Raw genomic sequence first — 24,109 nt, 5'->3', positions numbered from 1 at the left:
CTGGGTGTTTAAAAAACATTAGGCATAGGGATTTTTTTTTTTAACTTTTTAAAAAATATTTATTTTTGAGAGAGATACAGAGTGCAAGTGGGGCAGGGGCAGAGAGAGAGAGAGGGAGACGCAGAATCTGAAGCAGGCTTCAGGCTCTGAGCTGTCAGCACAGAGACTGATGCAGGGCTTGAACCCAGGAACCGTGAGATCATGATCTGAGCCAAAATCAAGAGTAGGACGCTTAACCAACTGAGCCACTTTGGCATCCCTGCCCATAGGGATTTGAATCCACAGTTCTCCATCCAAACTACAGAACACAGAAAATTGTTTGAGTGACTGTTCTCTCAGTTCTCCCAAAAGATGGCACTAACTAGCTGACTGTAACCTTGCAAATACATAGGGAGAAGTTAGTTGCATGAAGTGGGTGCCTGGGGCATTAGGGCTTAATTCTTTCGAGGAACCCTTTGAGAAAAGCTGCTGTAAACTTTAATAACGATATACATTCACACCAAAGACATCCGGCAATTGATTACATCCAGCTTTTGCTAAAAGAGTAGTGGCTTTTTCTTTCATATCACCACTAGCATTTCAGTAGTGTCTTAAATTATCACACTTATTAACCTTATCATCTGTTATTATCTAGACGGTAGGTCGTAATGGTTAAGTTTGTGGATTCTGAAGCCAGACTACCTGGATTTGAATCTTCTATCACTAACCGCGTGCCTCAATTTCATCTTCATCTTTGCAGTGGGGACAATTACCAGAGGAAATAATGCTCTCAAACTCTGTCTTTAAATAAGCAAACTGTAAAATAAGTTTACTTTCCCTGTGCCCACAGGAAACTAGGGAATCGCCAGTGTTCCCCTTTTGGTTTAACCAAGGCAGTTCACAAATATTTTTAACTTTGAGAAAAGGTAGATGTTTAATATTGCTTGGCAACAAATTTACTATTCACTGTTTTCAATTTTCTCCCACGAAAGCTGCATCTCTGTGTACTTCCTGTTTATTTTTGTAGGTTAATTTGTTGAAATTTCTGGTCAGTTTAGAAACACCTTGAATTTTGGTCACTGTTGCTAAACTGCCCTACAGAAAGATTATACAAAGGGTATAGTTGACAAGAATACCCATCGTTCTGCATTTAACTTTGTTTATAGTTATCAGGTGTCTTTTTTTCTTTTTTTTTCAGTAGTGAAGTTTTTAATGTCATCATTACCAGTTCCATCAGTCTTTCCTGTGAAGATTTTTTAGCCTTTTGGGCCATGCTTTGAAAGTTTTCTGAACTCCAAGATTATAAAGATATTCACCTACAATTTCTTATACATTAATTTTTTATATATGTCTGATTTAATATTTTTAAGTTTGGTTTTAAAAAAGATAATCATAGTATCTTTGTATTGGAGTCACTTTTATGGTAGGAATATTTGAGGTACTTAGGATTACTTTTTAGATACTCTTAGCCTTAGCCAAGTTGTTGAAAAAATATATCTTCTTTCTTTGCTGGTTTTCTATCTTGCAAGACCTGAGATATGTATAGAACCTACCAGGTCTATTCAGTTAGTTAACCAGCAACTCTTTGAGTACTCAGGTTATAGACTTAAAGGGAAACTACCGAGATATAAAAGAGCTTTAAAAATTTTATTTAGAATGCCTGAAGCCTTCCCTGAATGTTCTTTGCATTCTGGGGTCTATATTTTATTACATAAATGCAGTGTCTGATGACAGTGCTGGTAATATAAAGGAGATAAGTAAGGTAAGATACTTATTGTGCAGTTGGGGGAGGGGCAGAGAGAGAGGGAGAATCCCAAGCAGTCTCCGTGCTTGACCTCGAACCGTGAGATCATGACCTGAGCCGAAATCAAAGATGTTCATGATAACATCTTAGCAAAACTTTTAGAAACTAAATATAGATGTACATTTGCTAAGAAACTGTCAGCTGAGAGTTTAAGATTCTAGTTTAAAAAAATGGTATCTGAATCAATCTCTCAATAACTTGACATACAAACAGGTATGTGTGTTTTAATAAAAAGCAATGTATTGGAAGTAATATACTTAGTTTCTAAAAGTTTTGTTAAGATGTTATTATGAATATAAGGTTTAATATCCCTATGCTGTTCACTGTGTATCAGTCTTTTTACTCTTAAATCGTAAGCAATTAAATATAAACAGTTACAGATAGTGGTTCCTATAGTACCTGACACACAATGGAAATTTAATATATCAATTGAATTTGAATTGTTAAATTTTATAAATGTACTACTTAGTAAAATTAAAAACTTGTACTTTAAAACGCATTTAAATAGTTGTTAGAATATGTCATTTTATTTTCTAGTTAAATGATCTGATCTATTTAATATTTAAGCCTAATAGCATAATTAATTTTGAGTATGTTCTCACAGACTTGGATGTAAAAGTCAATAAACAGACCCTTGCCACTTGTGTGAAGTGGCTATTTAACCATGAAATAAACTATTTTTATTGCCATTGCCCTGTGGATATATTCTTTCTGGCAGTGCTGTCCATATTTGGTGGCTGTGCATGGAGAGCCAGGTGGTGCTGAAAAGCATCGCACAGTGAAGCGTGGATATATCTAGGTTCGACATTTGTCATCCCTTACTGCTGAAGGGAAGGGTAAAATCTGTTTTTCCATATGTTTATGCTTTTTTTTCTTGCCCGCAGTTTTGTCCAGATGGTCTTATGAACATTGTTTACTTTAGGATGCTATCCCAGATGTTTTGAAAACTGATGGGTAAATGTGGTACAGAGATTTGCATGTTACAGTTTTAAAAAATGCTGTTTGTTCTTGTAAGAATAAAATTTATTTCTGGAAAAATAAAACATTTATTCCAAGTGAATGATAAATACTGTAAAATACAAAAACATATATGTGTATATGTATATATGTTGTATGGTTAATATAATCTATATAGTTTATTTTCCCCAACATTTTTTCATGTTAATTAGCAAAAAAACATTATGGCAATGTTAAGTATAAGAAGTACTTTTGAGGAGTCATTTTTTCAGGGTTACATGCCCCTAAATATGTAAGACTCTTGCCTCCCAATCTTTTATAATTCTCATTGTGCATGAATCACTGAAGAGAAATTAGGTGGTAAAATGACAATAGATTTATAGTCAAAAGATTGTCTTTAAGACTTTGGGCAAATTACTTAACATGTTGGAGACTGAGTTTTGTAAATGTAAAATCAGAGTAACAACCTTGCCCAAAAAGATGGACTAATGCTTGGATTTAATTATTCTATCATCTTTAATCTCTTAACAATCACTATGAAGCCATCTAGTGGCAATTGCTGTTAATGAGAGCTGAAACCTGCTTTAGGCTCTGGTTGGGATCTCAGTATAATTAAGAGGTAGACTGCTCTTATTCCCAAACCCAGCCAGGATCCATATGGGGCCTCCTCTTGTTTGCGTAGTGCTTCCTTTTTTTTTTTTAATGTTTATTTTTGAGAGAGCGCGTGTGAGCAGGGGAGGGACAGAGAGAGAGAGGGAGACACAGAATCTGAAGCAGGCTTCAGGCTCTGAGCTGTCAGCATAGACCCCAGTGCAGGGCTCGAACCCACGGACCGTGAGATCATGACCTGAGCCTAAGTCAGATGCTTAGCTGACTGAGCCACCCAGGCACCCCTTGTGTAGTGCTTCTTAACCACTGACTGGCTTTTTTCATTTGCTTTCACATTTGCTTGCAGGTTGGAATATTGTCTTTGCTTTTTTTCCTGCTTTTCCTTTTCTCCATTGGCTGGCCTCTGCATGTCAATTAATGGAGAAGTCATTGATTGTACCAGCCTTTGCCCCCAAGCTTTAGTATGGGATTTAATTCTTATCACATGTTTTAATATATGGAAGACAGGAGAAGAGATCTATCTTGCTAGTTCTTTTCTGTGTTAACCCAGAACTCTAGGGTTGTGATAAGATGTTACCACATGTTAAAAAGAAAAGCCACATTGGCGCCTGGGTGACTCAGTTGGTTAAGTGTCCGACTTTGACACAGGTCATGATCTCATGGTTTGTGGGTTCAAGCCCTGCATTGGGCTCTGTGCTGACAGTGTGGAGCCTGCTTGGGATTCTCTCTCTCTCTCTCTCTCTCTCTCTCTCTCTCTCTGTACCCCTCCCCCACTCTTGCTTTCTCTCTCTCTCTCAAAATAAATAAATAAATTTTAAGCAAAGAATTAGCTGAAAGAATACAATTAAGAAAAGCCAAAAAGATAGGAGAACCACAGTCAACATAAAAGGCAAGTTCATATTAGCAATTCAGAAAATCCAGTTAGAAATAAGAGATAAACTTGAAGGGGGGAAAAAACCAGGAAGTTATAGGAAATGATTAAAAGTGAGGACGTATAAACAACGGACATGAAGAATAGCTTACGAAGATCTGGATTTTGGCACAAATAACAATTCTCTGGTCTGTCTTCACACACTTACATAGTGCTTACCTTGCTGGGTACTTTGCAGATAGCAGCTCTGCATTTAATCTGAAAACATTATAAAAAAATGTGTTGGGGCACCTGGGTAGCTCAGCTGGTTGAGCATTTGACTTTGGCTCAGGTCATGATCTTGCGGTTTGTGAGTTTGAGCCCCGTGTCAGACTCTACTGACAGCTCAGAGCCTGGAGCCTGTTTTGGAATCTGTGTCTCCCTCTCTCTGCCCCTCCCCAATTCATGTTCTGTCTGTCTGTCTCTCTCTCAAAAAATAAATATTAAAAAAAAAAAAAAGAAAGAAAATGTGTTAATAACCCCCCTCGACTGATGCCTTTTTTTGGCAAAAGTCACAGGTGCCAAGTCAAACCTTATTTGAACCAACAGGGTGTGCATGACATCAGTCTGCCCTTACCCAAGATTAAAGTTTCTCCTTATGGTGTTTGCTGCCTGCTTCTGTCCCTGAACACAGAGCTACCTCCAGCATCTGTTCATCTCCCTCAGTGCTGTCATATAGAAGGGTAGGATGGGAGGGGATGTCTTAACTTACTCTTAAGAACTCATCAGAAGCTGGGGTGCCAGGGTGGCTCAGTCGGTTGGGCGGCCAACTACAGCTCAGGTCATGATCTCGCAGTCTGTGAGTTCGACCCCTGTGTCGGGCTCTGTGCTGAGAGCTAGGGCCTGGAGCCCGCTTCCGATTCTGTGTCTCCCTCTCTCTCTGCCCCTTCTCTGCTTGCTCTCTGTCTCTCTCTCAAAAATAATAAACAATAAAGAAATTAAAAAAAACTCATCAGAAGCTTAGAGGGCCAAGATTCTACTGGATCTCCTGTTTAATCTGGTACATTTTTCATTTACATTAAATTTTTATTATGGATGTTCTTGCCAACATCACAGCCCTGTGGAAGAAAGAGTAGAGACGTTTTCTGATCCCCACCCATCTGGGGAGATAGCCAAATATTTAAAAGTTAATTAGCAATGCAAGACACTATATCATTATTAGATGAATAAAATGTATAATTGCGAAGAACTACAAAATCTGAAAGTTGAAAGGAATTTAAAATAATATTTCAGTTAAAACCAAAAGATTGGAGAACTTGGCAATTTCCCATCAAACTTCAAATTATATTTTGATTCAGAAAGTAATGTGCTGTTAATATGTATGATCAATCATGTCAGTTAATAAATGTTAGAAATTATTCATTTTCATATTGTTTTTAAACATGATGAATTGATATTATAATGTTCAAATCTGTATTAATTATACAAATCAGTGAGCCCAAAACATGCACTTATATGCCAAACATATAGGTGTTTTTTTTGTTTGTTTTTTTTTGCATCTAAGGCATGTCCTAGCTTTCTTAAAGAGCTGCACCACAGAGTCACTATAAAAACACAAAAGTCCCATCAGTTTAATAATTATGAAAAACTCCAAAAATGGCAAACTGAGGGGGCAGGGAAGAGGCCCATAGGCCAGGGGCACAGGAACCCTGCTCATGGCATTTGGCCTGGCCACAGGGCCCTGGTCCCTGGTGTTTTACTTTTTTATAATATAGTTATTAATTTTTTAAACGTTTTATTTTGAGTTTCAAACTTACAGAAAAGTTGCAAGAATACAAAAAAATGTCACCATCTGGTGATTTTCCAGTTCCATCATTTCTTCTACTTATTAGTTGGCATTCTCTTGTAAGGAAAAGTTTTTCTCTTTTCCTCCCATTTAAAAAACCTATTATCCATTCAGATCCATTCTCATTTTGCTCAGTGAATAATAAACTATTAGTACCCTTCTTTATTTTGATATTCAAATTTTCCAAGATTGGACCAGTGGGAACTTACTCAAAATGGTGTGTATTTTGACATACTCATCAGTTTTTTTGAACACTTCCTTATTTTCTGGCACAATAAAAATGTTTTAGGTTTATTTTTTTTCTTTGCTGCCCCAGTTTTAGAATCAGGAGTCTTGATTTCTTTATTATTTTTTTTCAATGTTTATTTATTTTTGAGAGAGAGAGATAGAGACAGAGCATGAGTGGGAGAAGAACAGAGAGAGACATAGTATCTGAAGCAGGCTCTAGTCTCTGAGCTGTCAGCCCGGAGCCCGATGTGGGACTCAAACCTACAAGCTGTTGAGATTATGACCTGAGCCGAAGTCAGACACTTAACTGACTGAGCCACCCAGGCACCCCAAGGAGTCTTCATTTCTTTTTGTGGGGAATGGTATTTAGGAGCCAAGATCTGGATGTTCTCTCCTTATTTTTTTACTTTATTCTTTTTTAATTTTTAATTCATCTGGAATTCATTCTTCATTATGGTATGAGGTACAGGTGTGTATGTCAAAATGAAAAATTATTTAGTACGAGGATACCAACTGGAGACATTTATTTGTCCCTGACATCACTTCAGGGACAGTGATTCAAGGGGAAATGTTACTTAATTTTAAGTAATATATTTAAATTATTTTAAATGATGGTTATTGAATTTTATATCTTATGTCCCTGACATCACTTCAGGGACAGTGATTCAAGGGGAAATGTTACTTAATTTTAAGTAATATATTTAAATTATTTTAAATGATGGTTATTGAATTTTATATCTTATGTCAGTTATGTTTTCTCTAACTTAGGTGCATTCTCTAGAATCTTAAAACTTTGTGAAGAAAAATATGAAGCAGGTGAAAAAAAGAAAGGAAGAAAAGGCAACAGTGTAACACCTGTGAAAGGAATTACAAATTTAGGAAATACTTGCTTTTTCAATGCAGTCATGCAGGTAAGAGCCATCAGGAAACTTTGTAAAATGTAAAAGATTAATTTATATTTATTGGCACACCTGTAAACTAGGAAATGACAGCTAAATGTTCCCCTGGAGATTTTTCTGTTTTCTTTTTTGTTTTAGGCCATCGTTAACCATTGCTGCATAACGTATGTATGCCCCCTTTTCACACAGTGCTTCTGGAAGGCCTTCTCTGTGTTTTACTGTGATTTAATCAGTAATACTGACATTTATTAAATGTGAACATTTTTTTTGTAAACTTAAACATTTTTTTGCTATGTTAGATGACGTTTGAGAGCTTAAGAGAGTATTTATTCCATAGAATCAGAGGCATATTACAACTGAATCAGAAGACTTTACTTTTGTTTTCTTTTAGAACTTGGCACAATCTTATATTCTTTCAGAACTTATGAATGAGAGCAAAGAAAATGGTACAAAACTCAAGATTTTTCCTTCCTCAGACTCTCACCTGGTAAGAAGTATGACTATCTGGATAATAGCTCTTTTTAGATGAGCCACTGATGGTGTCAAAATCTACCTTTAGTATTTCTCCGAATGTTAACTGAAATGATGTTTTGAAAAAAATATTTTGAAAAAATCATTCAAAAGCATTTTGTGAAATAATCAGATTTTAAAATTCTAAAGTTATACCTTCAAGATCTGTTAGGGTTCAAACATATCGTGGGTCAAACAATACGAAAATATTAAGGCAGCTTTCAAACAAACATACTGGAAAAAACAAAAGGCGTTTGTTTTGTTGAGCAAAATGTCTAGGACGCCTGTTTTGTAATTACTGGTAACATTTCCTTAAATATAGCATTTTAATTCTTTAAAGGTAGATTTGGTTTTAATGGTGAACATCTAAAGGTTTTTAGGAGCCTAGTCTGAAAATGGGTTTTTAAGCTAGTGAGAAAGGAAAAAACAAACAAACAAAAAACAGCGCTTAACATTCAGAAGCTGGCGTGGCACCTACAAGTTAGGCCATATTGTTCAAACAGTCTCACAGAATGCCAACCTCAGGCTAGGTTGCTCTGAGACTGACAAACTAAGACAAAGCAAGGCTACTTCATAATTTTATCTAAACACAGACAAAAGCAAAGTTCGTCTACCACTGAGAAAAATCCCAAACATCTTCTTTGACCAAAGTGAGAGACTGCTACTTCTTTACTAGTTATAGCTTTATCCTTGATTTTGTCTCCCAAAGAGACTAGAATTTAGGTTATCCTAACTCAAAGATAAGATATATCAAGATACCCAGTGATAGAATTACCCCCAGTTTCTGATGGCATTCAACTGAGAGCAGACTTCTGCTTCCTTAGACTCTCCCCTAAATTACTTATCCAAAACTCAAATCCTCTATCAGTTCTTTCCAACACCCTTTTATTGAGACACCCCATGCTTTCCCATCGTGTATGTTGTCCCCAAATGCAACAAGTAATAAACCCCTCTTGTTCAACTACCAGTGTGTTCCTGGTAGTCTTTGGCTTGAGGGAGCTGACACTAGTAATAATGTTTTTAGTTAGAAATTGTGTGTGTGTGTGTGTGTGTGTGTGTGTGTGTGTGTGTATTGGAGGAAGACAGTGTATATATAGCTCATGATCTGGCTTTTGAGAACACTTAAGAAAGGGGAGTTCTAAAAATTCTTAGCTCAGTGTAGTAATCTTAGATTTTTCTTTTCCCCAAGGAGGCAGATTTGAAAGACGATATTGTATTTCTTTGTTGAAAGAGCAGCCTGTAAACTTACTGCCTGTTCAACCCCTTAAAATCTTTATGGTAGGTCCTATACTCTTCTAGAGTTGAGTGAGATAGTGAAAACCATTAAATGGAAGTTGATACTTAGTCACTTGAAAAGATTTCCTATTAAATGTGATTGAATGTTAAGTATTTTACATGTAGAACTGTGTCTCAAGATTACTATAGGGCAGTTAGATACTATAACTGATCACTTTAGGTTTGCATTATTCTAAGAGGAGAGTTTCAATCTTAGATCTTAGATACATGGGACATACAGTTGACCTGAGCTGGAGGGCTGTCAGCATAGATCACTACTCTTTGAATCACCAGTTTTACTTTGCCCTTTGTAAACTGTATGCCTTTAGTTTCTTTTCCTTACCTTATTGTGCTGGCTTGAACCTCTAATAACATGTGGAATAGAAATGATGAAAGCAGGCATCCTTGCCTAAAATCCCCAAATTAGGGGGAAAGTATTCTTTCAATAAAATTAGGAATGAAGTTAACTGTAGGTTTTTCATAGGTGTTCTTTTTTGTTTATTAATATCTGAAAGTTTGTACCTTTTGACCTCATTCACCCATTTTACCTACCCCCTCACTCCCTGGCTCTGGCAGCCACCAATCTCTTCTTTGTGTCTATGAGCATGTTTGTTTGTTTGTTTGTTTGTTTGTTTGTTTTTGGGTGTTTTGTTTTAAATTCTACATGTAAGTAAGTTCATATGGTATTTGTCTTTCTGTGTCTGACCTATTTCAATTAGTATGCCCACAAGGTCCATCCATGTTGTTTGCAAATGGTAGGATTTCATTCTTTTTTATGGCAGAATAACATTCCATTGTATAAGTATACTACATATTCTTTATCCATTCATCAGTTGATGGATACTTAGGCTGCTTCTATAATTTGACTATTGTAAATAATGCTGCAATAAACATAGGGATGTGTGTATCCCTTTGAATTAGTGTTTTTATATTCTTTTTAAAAATTTTTTTATATATTTGTTCATTTTTGAAAGACAGAGACAGAGCACAAGAGGGGTGAGGCGGAGAGAGAGGGGGGCACAGAATCTGAAGCAGGCTCCAGGCTCTGAGCTGTCAGCACAGAGCCCGACATGGGGCTCAAACGCACGGACCATGAGATCATGACCTGAGCTGAAGTCGGACACTCAACCAACTGAGCCACCCATGAGCCCCTAAATTTCTTTTTTAATGTTTTTATTTATTTTTGAGAGAGAGAGAGAGAGAGAGAGAGTGAGCGAGCACGAGCAGGGAGAGGGGCAGAGAGGGAGGCACAGAATCCAAAGCAGGCTTCAGGCTCCGAGCTGTCAGCACAGAGCCTGATGCGGGGCTCAAACCCATCAACAGTGAGATCACGGCCTGAGCTGAAGTCAGATACTTAACAGACTGAGTCACCCTGGCATCCCAGTGTTTTTGTATTCTTTAGGTAAATACCCAGTTGAGTGATTACTGGATCATATGGTAGTTCTATTTTTAACTTCTTGAGGAACCTCCATACTGTCTTCCAGAGCGCCTGCACCAACTTGTATTTCCACTAACAGTGCACAAGGGTTTCTTTTTCTCCACATCCTCACCAGCAGTTTTTTCTTTTCTTTTTGATTTTAGCCATTCTGACATGTGTGAGGTAATATCTCATTGTAGTTTTGATTTGCATTTCCCTGATGATGAGTGATGTTGAGCATCTTTTCATGTGTCTGTTGGCCATCTGGATGTCTTCTTTGGAGAAATGTCTGTTTATGTCTTCAACATGGCAGAGAGCACTTTTGATACTCAGAGACTATGGAAAAATTATAGCCTGTCCTTTCTGTGGTTTTAGTCAGATGGTAGATTTAAAAAAAAAATTTTTTTTAATGTTTATTTTTGAGAGGCGGGAGGGAGAGGGGCAGCGAGAGAGGGAGACACAGAATATGAAGCAGGATCTAGGCTCCAAGCTGTCATCACAGAGCCTGATGCAGGGCTCAAACCTATGAACCGTGAGATCATGACCTGAGCTGAAGTCAGATGCTCAACCCACTGAGCCACCCAGGTGCCCCAGATGGTAGATTTTTTTTAAGGATAGTTGGTATGAAATATGTATGTAACATGTATTTCATAAATACACGAATGAGGCAACATATTTGGTAGTTGTATTAGAAGATAACTTTCTATAACGTCCCAAGATGATATTTGGCATTTGCTTTTAATTCATTGTTTGTAAGGAGAGAGGATTACTGGTGAAGATAACATTTTAGAAAGCAAAACTTGGTGGGGGAAAAATTCTAGAATAAAATGGGTTTCTCCCTCACACAATTTTAGCTGCTTTTGTCAAGCTTTTTCTCTCTATTTTAAAAGACAGGGAATGGTGTACTAATTTTGTGACATAATTTCCCATTCCTTATTTTATTCATAAAATATTTTGGGAAAAGAAAGCTATGGAGTTTGCTGATAAATATAATTTATATTTATATTTGATAAATATAATTTATTAAATATAATTTATGATTGGAAATAAATACATAGCAAGTAGATAAGTAATTTCACTTTTAGGAAAACACATTAAGGGACATTTATAAGCAACTAAATATTGGTGATTTAACTCTTAAACTAATACTTTCATTAAGTAAAGAGCAGAGGGTATGAGAATACCTGTGTTTTTCAAGGTAAGACACTTAATTCCATTATCCCATTTTTTTAAATATTCATTTTATATGTATGGGAATAAAGTTTCTTAATGCACTTGAGGCAATTTAGTTGTCATCATTTAAACAAAGTATAATTCTTAGTTTTTAATAATATTTAAGTTTAAAATTGCATATTTCTGACAAAGAGTTGATCATGTTTTTAAAGGACCCATTAATGGTGGAACTTTCAAGCCCTGGACCATTGACCTCAGCCCTGTTCCTGTTTCTTCATAGCATGAAGGAGACTGAAAAAGGACCACTTTCTCCTAAAGTTCTTTTTAATCAGCTTTGTCAGAAGTGGGTGCATCTAAATTTTTGATATAAATAATTATGAGTTATAAAATTCTAATGTATCACTTAATATGGGTAGTTTCACACTTACTATAACACTATTATTGTCTAGACTCTCAAGAGATTAGGAACTAATATTTGTTTAATTGCAGCTGTGTGCTTTATTAAAGTAAATTATATCTCATAATACTCTGAAGAAGTGCTTGTTTATCCCCATTTTATAAATAAGGAAACTGAGACTCTCAGAAGTTGAGTAGCTTACTTAGTTGTATAGTGACAAAGCCAGGATTCAAATAGAGGTCTGTCCTGATTTAGAAGCCCATGATGTAAGAACAAAGAGTAAGAAAACTATAGAATTGTAAAATCTAAAAGGTGCCATAATAGGTCATCTGAACCTAGTTTTCTTATTTTTACTTTTATTTTATTATCATTTTTAAGTACACTCAACCTGCAATATGGGGCTCAAGCTCATGACCCCAAGATCAGGACTTGCATGCTCTACCAACTGAGGCAGCCAGGTGCCTTCCTTATTTTTATCATTTTTTAAAAAATGTTTATTATTTTGAGAGAGAGAGGCAGAGAGTGGGAGAGAGAGAATCCCAAGCAGGCTCCAGGCTGTCAGCGCAGAGCCTGAAATAGGGCTTGATCTCATGAACCGTGAGATGACCACCTGAGCCAAAATCAAGAGTCAGACGCTTAACTGACTGAGCCACCCAGGTGCCCCTTTCCTTATTTTTAGAAATGAGCTTCAAGGCAAATAGAGTTTAAGTGAATTTCTCAAGATAGTACTGTATGTTCAAAAACAAAATCCTTGGGTACGTGGAAATACATACATACCATAAAGGACCTGATGCAACTTTAATGCTTTCACTTATTCCTTCATCTAAAAAAATTGAGAACTGGGGCGCCTGGGTGGCCCAGTTGGTTAAGCGTCCGACTTCAGCTCAGGTCACGATCTCACTGTTCGTGAGTTCGAGCCCCGCATCGGGCTCTGTGCTTACTGCTCAGAACCTGGAGCCTGTTTCAGATTCTGTGTCTCCCTCTCTCTCTGACCCTCCCCCGTTCATGCTCTGTCTCTCCCTGTCTCAAAAATAAATAAAACGTTAAAAAAAAAATTAAAAAAAAATTGAGAACTTATTTGTGTCAGTTACTTGCTAGATTCTAGGGATACACAGTGTATAACATATTAAAAATAGATCCTGTCATGGAGTTCATGAGCTAGTCCAGTCCACAATTACTAAAATATGTAGAAACAAAATTCTTTAAATGGGAACTTAACATTTTTTTTTAATATCTCTAGGCTTCAAAATTTCATTTTAATTTAAGCTAGTTACTTGTACCATGGCATTATATTGTATTTTATCTCATAGAATTGTACCAAGGTTAATTTTTTCAAAAATAATTGTGAAAAGAACACTTACCATGAGCTCTACCTTCTTAAGTTTTTTCTTTTTTTCTCTTGAAGTTATTTATTTATTTTGAGAGAGAGAGAGAGAGGTGTGGGGGAGAGAATCTTAAGCAGGCTCTGTGCCAACAGCACAGAGCCCAACATGGGGTTTGATCCCACCAACTGTGAGATCATGACCTGCTCTGAAACCAAAAGTTGGACACTTAACCTACTGAGCTACCCAGGCACCCCTACCATCTTAAAATTTTTAAGTATACAGGGGCACCTGGGTGACTTAGTCGATCAAGCATCCAACTTCGGCTCAGGTCATGATTTTGTGGTTTGAGAGTTCAAGCCCCATGTTGGGGGCTGTGCTGACAGCTGACAGCTCAGATCCTGGAGCCTGCTTCAGATTCTGTGTCTCCCTCTCTCTGTCCCTCCCCTGCTTGCACTCTGTCTGTCTCTCTGTCTCTGTTTCTCAAAAAATAAACAAACATAAAAAATATTAAGAAATAAATAAACATTAAAAAAAATTTAAGTGTACAAAATATTGTTGACTGTAGGTGCAATGCTGGACAGGAGATCTCTAGAGCTTGTCCATCTTGCTTGACTAAAACTTTATGCCTATTGATTATTCCTATCTATTTTTCCTTTACTCCAGGCCCTGGTAAGACAACATTGTGCTCTTTTATTTTATGAATTTGACTATTTTAGGTTCTTCATATAAATGGAATCACACTGTCTTTCTGTGACTGGCTTATTTCACTTAGCATACTGTGCCGTGGTATTTTGAATGTGGTCAAAAATATAGAGGGTTTATTATGTGTTTAATTTAGTAGGCAAATGCTGTTTTTCAAAACCTGAAGAACAGAAAGTCCCATAAAAGTCTCAGAGACTTTGGTGCCTCACAGAGTTCAAAAGTTTTTAGGAATTTATGTCAATTAGAAATTTGTTTTTGGATCTCCAAAAATAACTGTTTTGCATTTTTTTTATAAAGATTTATAAATTAAAAAAAATGTTTAAATAATAGGTGTTCATGGATAGATGTTCAAAGTAGTATTTATCTTATTTTTTTCAAAAGTGATTATGCATACACAGACATATACACAGATTGTTTGCAACTTGTTTTGCTTAATACATTTTTTACATTTTTCCATTTTAGTGCATGTGGATATGACTTACTCGATTTTACGTGTGTGTGTGCTGCACTTGTGAGAGTCCATCAGTAGGATATATAGAATTACTGGATCAAACATCATTTGAAAACATTAAAAGTTGCCTTTTGTTTTTTATGTTTACTTTAAAAAGAGATGTATATTGGGTGGCTCAGTTGGTTGAGCATCCGACTTCGGCTCAGGTCATGATCTCGCGGTTCGTGGGTTTGAGCCCTGCATCAGGCTCTGTGCTGAACACTTGCTCAGAGCCCGGAGCCTGCTTCAGATTCTGTGTCTCCTTCTCTCTCTGCCCCTCCCCCGCTCACACTCTATCTCACTGTGTCTCTCAAAAATCAATAAATGTAAAAAAAAATTTTTTTTAAGAGATACATATTAAGAAAAGTAATTTTTAAAAACCTGGTGAAGATTTAAGCCATGTATGTTGAGTCTGTTTTGGGACTTTGTTCTGTTCCATTGATCTGCATGTCTATTCTTACCCCAGTCCTCCACTGTGTCAATTACTGTAACTTTATAGTAAGTCTTGGAATTGGAGAATGAGAGTTCAAACTTTACTTTTTTTTTTTTTAACTATTTCAGGTCCTTTGCTTTTTCACATGAATTTTACAATCAGTTTGTTAATTGGGATTGCATTTGGAGATCAGTTTAGAATGGACATCTTAACCATGTTGCGTTCCAAAGCATGATTATGACATATCTTTTCAGTTATTTAGGTATTTGATTTTTCTCATCAAGTTTTGTGATTTTCAGCTTACAAATGCTACACAATGTTGTTAGATTTACCTTTAGAATTTCATGTTTTTAAATACTATTTATTGTAAATTGGTACTTTAAAGAAATTTCAATTTCCAGTTGTATGTTTCTAATATACAGAAATATACTTGGTTTTTGTATATTGATCTTGTTTCTTGCTGCTTTAATTCATTTACTGGTTATAATAGCTTCATGTAGATCTTTTGGGATTTCCTATGTAGACAATAATGTCATTGGTAAATAAAGACCATTTTATTTCTTCCTTTAAAATTTGTATCCTTTTAGACCTTTTTCTTACTTTATATGGCTGGCAAGGACCTCCAGTACAATGTTGGAGTGGTGAAATAGACATCTTTGCTTTGTTTCTGATATTAGGGGAGGAACATTCAGTCTTTCACACATAAGTATAATAGCAGCTGTAGGTTTTTCATAGATGCCTTTCATCAGGTTAAGGAAATTCCCATTCCTAGTTTTTTCTGAGGATTCTCATCAAGAATAACAGTATTTGATAAACTCCCAATACCCAGTTTTTCCTTAAAAAACAACAAAGCTTTATTATTTAAATAAATAAACATTATGTATTACCATTGGTATACTTTGATTCCTGGCCCAGAGAAACCATGAGATAATAAATGTTTTTTTCTTTTAAGAAAAAAGAATGGCTATTGGATTTTATTAAATGCTTTTCCTGCATCTATTGAAATAATCATATGGGTTTTTAAAAATCTGTTGAAACAGTGAATCGTATTAATGGGTATTCTGAATAGTTTGTATATTTGACTTACATTAAGCTGTACATATTTAAAGCATACCATTGGATAAGTTTTGAGATACTATATATATGTATGTATAATGTATATCTACATACTTGTGACACCATTGCCACAATCAGTGTGATGAATGTTTGCATCACCCCTAAAAGTTTTCTTGGGCCCTTTTGTGATCCCTCTCTCTGGACTCTCTCCCCTAAACCCCTCCCCTCTGTACCACTTACTTGTTTTTGTCACTGTAGATTCGTTTGCATGTTTTAGATTCCTATATATAATGTGTACTCTTTTTTGTCTGGCTTCTTGCTATAATTATTTTGAGATTCATCTACATTGTGTGTATATACATTACTTGATTTTTGAAAGTTGAACCAGTCTCTTGTAGTTTCTATTATAAGAGTGATTATCAGACATTTCTACCACTTGTGAATGTTGGGAGCAAATTCTTCAACTTTCTTCTGGATTCCCCACCCCCCCCAATTCTTGTTATTTTGCAGTAGTTTTAAGGATCACAAGAAGTTGAAAGAAGAGTACAGAGTTACTGTGTACCCTTTATTTAGCTTCCACCATCAATAATAACTTAAACAACAGTGCATTGTCAAAACCAGGAAATTGACATTAACACAATACTGTCAACTCTCCTACAAATCTTTCTTGGATTTCACCAGTTTCTACATGCATTCTTCCTTAAAAGGTTCAAAGATGCTCTAGAGTGATCGTTTCTTTATACTCATTTATGCCCATCTTTTGCTCTGTTTACTCCTTCACTCTTTTATGTTGGTAACTAATATTGATGTGCTGAGCTTTCTTTGGGTTTTGTCCATGAGGAAATATATATGTGTGTGTGTGTGCATGTATATATGTGTATGTGTATATATATATACAAATATGCATGTGTATGTATATGTGTATACACATATATGTATATACACACACACTACAAATATATATGTGTATACACATATACATATACATACATATTTGTAGTTTTGTGATACTCTATGGTATGTCATGTACATTAAGGAGTGCCACCAAATTCTCAAAATACTATTATCTTCTAAAATACTAGTTTGCCCTTCAACTGTGTATAGAATTTATCCTATCTATTGATTTTTATATCTGTAGTTTTATTTTCTTCTAATATTTTCAATTGGCTATCTTATCAATATCTACATATCCCTTAAAAAAAGTTTTTTCTTTTTGGGGCGCCGGGGTGGCTTAGTCAATTACGCGTCTGACTTCAGTTCAGGTCATGATCTCATGGTTCATGAGTTCCAGCCCCACATCAGGCTCTGTGATGACAGCTCAGAGCCTGGAGCCTACTTCAGATTCTGTGTCGCCCTCTCTCTCTGCCCTGCCCCACTCGTGCTCTCTTTCTTTCTCAAAAATAAATAAACTTAAAAAAAAAAAAAGTTTTTCTTTTTTACCTAATATCTAGGCTTTTATTGGCATGACTTTATGTTTTTGTACATTCTCAACATATTGTAACATCTTTGGATCAGTTTTATAAAATTTATTTGAAGTGAAGTAAATGCATTTCAGTTGTTGATTTTTTAACATCAGATTTCTTTGTGTTTTATGATATTGGTTTGTAGGCTTCTTGGGAGTAGAATTTTTTGTTTGTTTTTTCCCATTTTTTCCCCCTTTGCTTTCTTCCATTTCCTCCACCCTTCCTTGTTTCCCCTGCTGCCTTTTTCACATCCTCTCCCTTCCATAGCCTCTTTTCCTCATATCCCTCTCTTCTCTGCCTAAAAATGTCAAATTTTAAGATAGCCTTACCTCTGAACTCTGGGCTGGCCTTGGAGATTGAGGTCTTGTATTGGCTTACAGTTACTCTGCTGCCCTCATCTGGGGGAGGTGAGAAGAGTCTATAGAAGGTTTGGCCTGGTTTCAGGTCTCTAGGCTAAGTATGTGTTCTCTTGTAGCCTTAGTTAGTATTTGCCTAAGGGCTTCCTTTCAGGCTCTTGGTAAGGTCAACCATCCACATATTTGTGGGTTCATTTCTGGGTTCTCTATTCTGTTCCATTGATCTATGTGTCTGTTCCTGTGTCAGTATCATACTATCTTGATGATTACAGCTTTGGAATACATCTTGAAGTCTGGAATTGTGATACCTCCAGCTTTTGTTTTCTTTTTGAGGATTGCTTTGGCTATTCAGAGTCTTTTGTGGTTCCATACAAATTTTAGGATTGTTTGTTCTAGCTCTGTGAAGAATATTGGTGTTATTTTGATAGGGATTGCATTGAATATATAGATTGCTTTGGGTATTACAGATTCTTTAAGTCCTCTTAAATTTTTGACCCAGTCCTAGGTAGAAGAAGAAAGAAAAAAAAATCTAGGTTTGTTTGTTTATTTATTTATTTTCAAGTTAGTTAACATATATGTTGTATTGGTTCCAGGAGTAGAATTTAGTGATTCGTCATTAATTTTCTTGAATGGTTTAGAAGGCAGTAACTGGTCTGTGGATAGTTGAGATGGAGCTGTAGGCAGAGACGTGGTAGAGAAAGTTTCTCCTTTGCTCAGGAACAATTTCCTTCCTGTGCATCTGCTTTGAAAGCCACAGACTGTTCCTCCTACCTGCAACATGGCAGATGAGGATCCCTGAAGGATTCCCGTTTGCCCCTTGCAATCTTCTTCCACTTCACTGAACTTCCTTGATGCCTACAGCACAAATGTCATGTCATGAAGTTTCTGCCTTACATGGGTTTCTGCCTTACATGGATTCCAGCCATGGAAGCCCAGATAGGGGTGAGAAATGTGTCCATCTTGGTTTCTGTCCTCTTCTCTGATCTAGAAGGTGATCTATATCCACCAAATGCAGAAAGGGAAGCCCACAAGGGCAGTAAATCAAAGTTCTCAGCATCCTTTTGCTTTTGCTACTACTTAACAAGAGTGAATAAATGAAATTACGGTTCCTATTATAGGCTAGATTCACTGCTAGTTCAGATAGCTTTTTAGCACCAGGGACTCTCATTAGTGCATTACTAGAATGAATGTTTATTATGAGATAATAAAGAATAATGCTTAAAGTACTGGACTCAAGAATCAAAAGATTTGGATTTACATCAGTGGCACACAGATTGTTCTTCAGTTTTCTCAAGTGTAAAACAGTTCATCTTAACTGATTTCTTAACAGCACTGTTGTGCATATCAAATGAGATATGTTGGACATACCACAAGGAGAACATTGTAAACTTGTACTACAATAAGATATTCTTACTATTTTATATTACTTTGACAAAATTCTTTCTTCATCTTAGGTCAGAGCACTATCTAAATTTAGCACTTATTTTCATTTCATTTTAGTATTGGAATTTATTGCAGAAAATACTGTTTTTTAAAGTTAATGAAATCAACTAAATATTTGCTGTGTTGATGTCTCCATGCACAGCACCTGAACCTTTAATTAATACAAGGAAATTTAGTTGTTAAATCCTTAAAATAAATACATTCACAGAGATATCAGATTATTGTTCTTTATTTAAATATAAATAACTTCTTGTTTTTCATTTGGTTATTCAGGGTAGGAAGATAATAGATCACAGTGGCTTGGGTTTGAGTACTATATTTTTGCTTGCTGTGTGACCTTGCAAATTATTTGAATAATCCCTCTGAGCCCCCATGTATAACTGGAGAAAATAGTGCATCCCAAGCTTGTTTGAGGATTGATCTATGTAAAGCTTAACATATGTACTATGCTTGCATGTAGTAGTCACTTGATAAATGACAGCCATATTATTCTTTTCTATTTTATTTATTTATTTCAAGAGAGAGAGAGGCAGAGAGAGGGAGAGAGAGAATCCCAAGCAGGCTCCATGCTATCAGTGCAGAGTGCCATGTGGGGCTTGATCCCAAGAACCATGAGATCATGACCTGAGCCGAAATCAAGAGTCAGATACTTAACCGGCTGAACCACCCAGATGCCCTGATAACTATATTATTTTCTGTGTACTGATGATCTCATCTTAATTGGAGCAGTGATCATATCTGCTCTTTTTACCTAGTGGTAAAAGGACTATATTGAATCTTTGAATATATGTTATTTAAAAATGATTTTAGATGAGGGGCACTTGGGAGGCTCAGTTGGCTAAGCAGTTGAGGTTTGTGAGATTGAGCCATGCATTGGGCTCTGGGCTGACAGCATGGAGCCTGCTTGGGATTCTCTCCTTCTTTCTCTCTGCCCCTCCAGAGGGGCCCTGCATGCACACACATGCGCACACACACACTCTCTCTCAAATACATTAATCATGTAAACATTCAAAAAAATTATTTTTGATGATAGTAATATATTGTTGATGAAATTATCTTTTTTCTTTCCTGTTTTGTTTTTAAATCATAGGGCCCCTCGATTTAAAGGTTTCCAGCAACAGGACAGTCAGGAGCTACTGCATTATCTGCTGGATGCGGTGAGAACAGAAGAAACAAAGGTCAGATTTCTTTAAATTGATTACATATACTCTTTAAGAAGAGGGTAAAAAATTGAAGGAGTTAATTTTTACCATAATTTTAATATGGATTGAGAAGTAATTTGATTTTTTCTAACTATTCTATTCCTTTATTTATTTATTTTGGCCAGTTCTTCTAAAAGATTATTTTCTTTTATCCTTTTGCACCCCCCCTTATCCTTTATTAGTTGATACCCTTTGACTGTAAATAACAAATAAATTCAAGCCAGTTTAAATAAGGAAAAGGGAATCTAAGAATCTAGGTGACAGGAGGTATGGGTAAGGATATAGGGACAGGAAGGTTCTCAAGAATCCAGAGAATATTCTCCTCATTTCTCTGGCTCTGTAGATTTTCTTTATTCATTTTCCTGCAAACTGAGTAGTTTCTCAGCTTCTGTCTCTGAGTGATAGCACATGACCTTCATATTTTGCACATGTTGCAGTTCCACGTATATAAAACCAAAACTGGCTGTTTGTGAATCCCAACTCTGAAGAGAAACTCTGTTACCTCATGTTGGATTAGGATCCACTCAGGGATGAGTCACTTGTAACTAGGGGAATGGGATCCAAGCCTCCTGGATCAGGGAATGTTTCTGAGAAAAGAAAGAGTGGCTCATGGCCTGGATAGATTTCCCCAAACAGTGTTCATTGTCATCCTGTCCCTTTATCGATTGGGTGGTAGTTGCCTGTAATATTAAATGAGTTAAATTCAACTTTTTTGGTGGGGACCTACGAATGGGATACAAGTTTTCAGAGAAAATGCAAGATATTAAAGCTGTCAAGTACACAGCACATATCCTTCATTTTTCCTCTATCACTCATAGCAGGACATTGTTAATCATTCATAACGGTTCTGCTGAGTCTGGATTCAGGCTCGGAATCATTCTCAACCTATCGCTGCAGGCATGCTATCTCAATCATAATTGTCACAATAGGTGAAATCCTGTTTTCCATTCAAGGTAAATATACTTCTTAATTTATGTTAATATGTAGCAGAGCAACCATGTGAAAATGAAGTACTCCTATGCTTGTGATAGCTGTTACTGTGATACTAGGCAAGGTGGATCCTCCTCTTTTTGTTTTGTAAAATCTTATCTTGAGGGGTGCCTGGGTGGCTTAGTCAGTTAAGCATAGGACTCTCTATCTTGGCTCAGGTCATGATTTCACGGTTCGTGGGATTGAGCCGCAAGTTGGGCTCCATGCTGACAGCACGGAGCCTGCTTCAGATCCCCCTCCCTCTCTCTCTGCCTCTCCCCCACTTGTTGTCTCTCTCTGTCTCTCTCAAAATAAATAAACTTAAAAGAATGAAAAATAATATCTCACCTCAACTTGTAGTATTGTAGTATTCTAGTTTTCCGTAAATAAATAGGGTTCTGTTATTTTCTTTTACCTTAATGAGTTAATCACTCCTTCCTGCTACAGTGTTTATTATAGTTCTGTTCTTAATTGGCTATTTATTGACCTCTATGTTACATTAGTTAAATTCAGCTTTTGAAGGTGTCAGTCCTTTTCTGCCATCTCTCTACTTGATATATGTATATCTTTAAGTTATATATATCTGCATTATATATATTTAAGTTTGTGTTTTAATTCCAGTTAGTTATACAGTGTTACATTAGTTAGAGATGTACAATACAGTGATTCAACAATTCCATACATCATCTGGTGCTCAACACAGCAAGTGTGCTCCCTAATCCCCATTACCTGTCTCACCCACCCCACCACTCACTTCCCCTCTGGTAATCATCAGTTTGTGCTCTGTAGTTAAGGCTCTGTTTCTTGGTTTCTCTCTCTCTATTTCCCCTTTGCTCACTTTGTTTCTTGAATTTCACACGTAAGTAAAATCATATGGTATTTTTCCTTCTCTGACTTACTTCGCTTAGTTCCCTCTCTAGTTCCATCCATGTTGTTACAAGTGGCAAGATTTCATTCTTTTCTATAGTGGAATAGTATTTCATTTTAGAAGTGTACCACATTTTTATTCATTCATTCATTAATGGACACTTGGGCTACTTCTGTAATTTGGCTATTATAAATAATATTGCAAACATAGGGGTATGTGTATCTATTTGAATTAGTGTTTTTGTATTCTTTGGGTAAAGACCCAGCAGTGCAATTGCTGGATCATAGGGTATTTTTAACTTTTTGAGGAACCTCATCCAGAGTGACTGCACCAGTTTGCATTCCCAACAGTACACAAGGGTTCCTTTTTCTCCACATTCTCACTAATAGCTGTTGTTTCTTGTATTTTTTATTTTACCCATTCTGAGAAGTGTGAGGTGGTCTCATTGTAGTTTTGATTTGCGTTTCCCTAATGATGAATGCTGATGAGCATCTTTTCATGTGTCTGTTGGCCATGTGTATGAAGTCTTTGGAGAAATGTCTGTGTCTTTTGCCCATTTGGTAATTGGATTATTTGGTTTTTTTGGTGTTGAGTTATATCAGTTCTTTATACATTTTGGATACTAATCCTTTACTGGATATGTCATTTCCAAAAATCATCTCCCATTCTGGACGTTGCCTTTTAGTTTTGTTGATTGTTTCCTTTACTGTGCAGAAGCTTTTTATTTTTATGTAATTCCAATAGTTTATTTTTGTTTTTGTTTCTCTTGCCTCAGGAGATATATCTAGAAAGAAGTTGTTATGGCCGATGTCAAAAAAGTTACCGCCTGTGTTCTCTTCTGAGATTTTTATAGTTTCAGATTTCACATGTAGGTCTTTAATCCATTTTGAATTCATTTTTGTGTATGGTGTAACAAAGTGGTCCAGTTTCATTCTTTTGCACATAACTGAACAACTTTTCCAACACTATTTGTTGAAGAGACAGTCTTTTTCCTATTGGATATTCTTTCCTGCTTTGTTGAGGTTTAATTGACTGTATATTTGTGGGTTCATTTCTGGGCTTTCTATTCTGTTCCACTGATCTGTGTGCCAATTTTTTTGTGCCAGTACCATACTGTCTTGATGATTATAGCTTTGTAAAACAGCTTGAAGTCTGGAATTGTGATGCCTCCAGCTTTGGTTTTCTTTTTTAAAATTGCTTTGGCTCTTCGGGACCTTTTGTAGTTCCATACAAATTTTAGCATTGTTTGTTGTAGTTCTGTGAAAATGTTGGTATTTTGATAGGGATTGTATTACATATGTAGATTGCTTTGTGTAGAGTAGACATTTTAACAATATTTACTCTTCCTATCCATGAGCATGAAATGTCTTTCCATTTCTTTCTCTTTTTTTTTAATGCTTATTCATTTTTGAGAGAGAATGTGAGTGGGGGAGGGGCAGAGAAAGAGAAGGGCAGAGGAACTGAAGCGGGCTCTGTGCTGACAGCAGCAAGCCCAATGTGGGGCCTCAAAGTCACAAACTGTGAGATCATGACCTGAGCTGAAGTCAGATGCTCAACCGAGCCACCCAGGTGCCCATTTTTCCATTTCTTTGTGTCATTGTCAGTTTCTTTCATTAGTGTTTTATAGTTTTCAGAGTACAGGTCTTTTACCTCTTTGGTTAGGTTTATTTTTAGGTATCTTATTTTTGGTGCAATTGTAAATGGGATTGTTTGCTTAATTTCTGTTTCTGCTGCCTCATTATTGATGTATAGAAATGTAATAGATTTCTCTATGTTGATTTTGTATCCTGAGACTTTACTGAATTCATTTACCAGTTCTAGCAAGTTTTTTTGATTGAGTCTTTAAGATTTTCTGTAT

At 36.2% G+C, this 24,109-nt stretch overlaps 1 protein-coding gene across 7 annotated transcripts in view; it reads left to right on the top strand.

Moving 5' to 3' along the window:
- The window catches only part of USP45 (ubiquitin specific peptidase 45), a 75,484-nt gene that overhangs the window by 23,614 nt on the left and 27,761 nt on the right, over positions 1-24,109 (top strand). For 6 of the 7 annotated variants that reach the window (XR_007462789.1, XM_049654041.1, XM_049654040.1 and 3 more), the window contains exons 6-9: positions 7,042-7,184; positions 7,564-7,659; positions 11,760-11,890; positions 20,303-20,390. Coding sequence is in view for 5 of the 7 variants with exons in the window: in XM_049654041.1 (XP_049509998.1) it covers positions 7,042-7,184; positions 7,564-7,659; positions 11,760-11,890; positions 20,303-20,390 (458 nt within the window). In the remaining 2 variants the exon portion in view is untranslated. Of the gene's footprint in view, positions 1-7,041; positions 7,185-7,563; positions 7,660-11,759; positions 11,891-20,302; positions 20,391-24,109 lie in introns of those variants that run through there. The other variant, XM_049654043.1, reaches the window with a different exon arrangement.

The sequence above is a fragment of the Panthera uncia genome, assembly GCF_023721935.1.
Source record: "Panthera uncia isolate 11264 chromosome B2 unlocalized genomic scaffold, Puncia_PCG_1.0 HiC_scaffold_24, whole genome shotgun sequence".
NCBI lineage: Eukaryota > Metazoa > Chordata > Mammalia > Carnivora > Felidae > Panthera > Panthera uncia.
The sequence above is the reverse complement of the archived record's forward strand: the minus strand, read 5'-3'. Positions and strand labels throughout refer to the sequence as shown.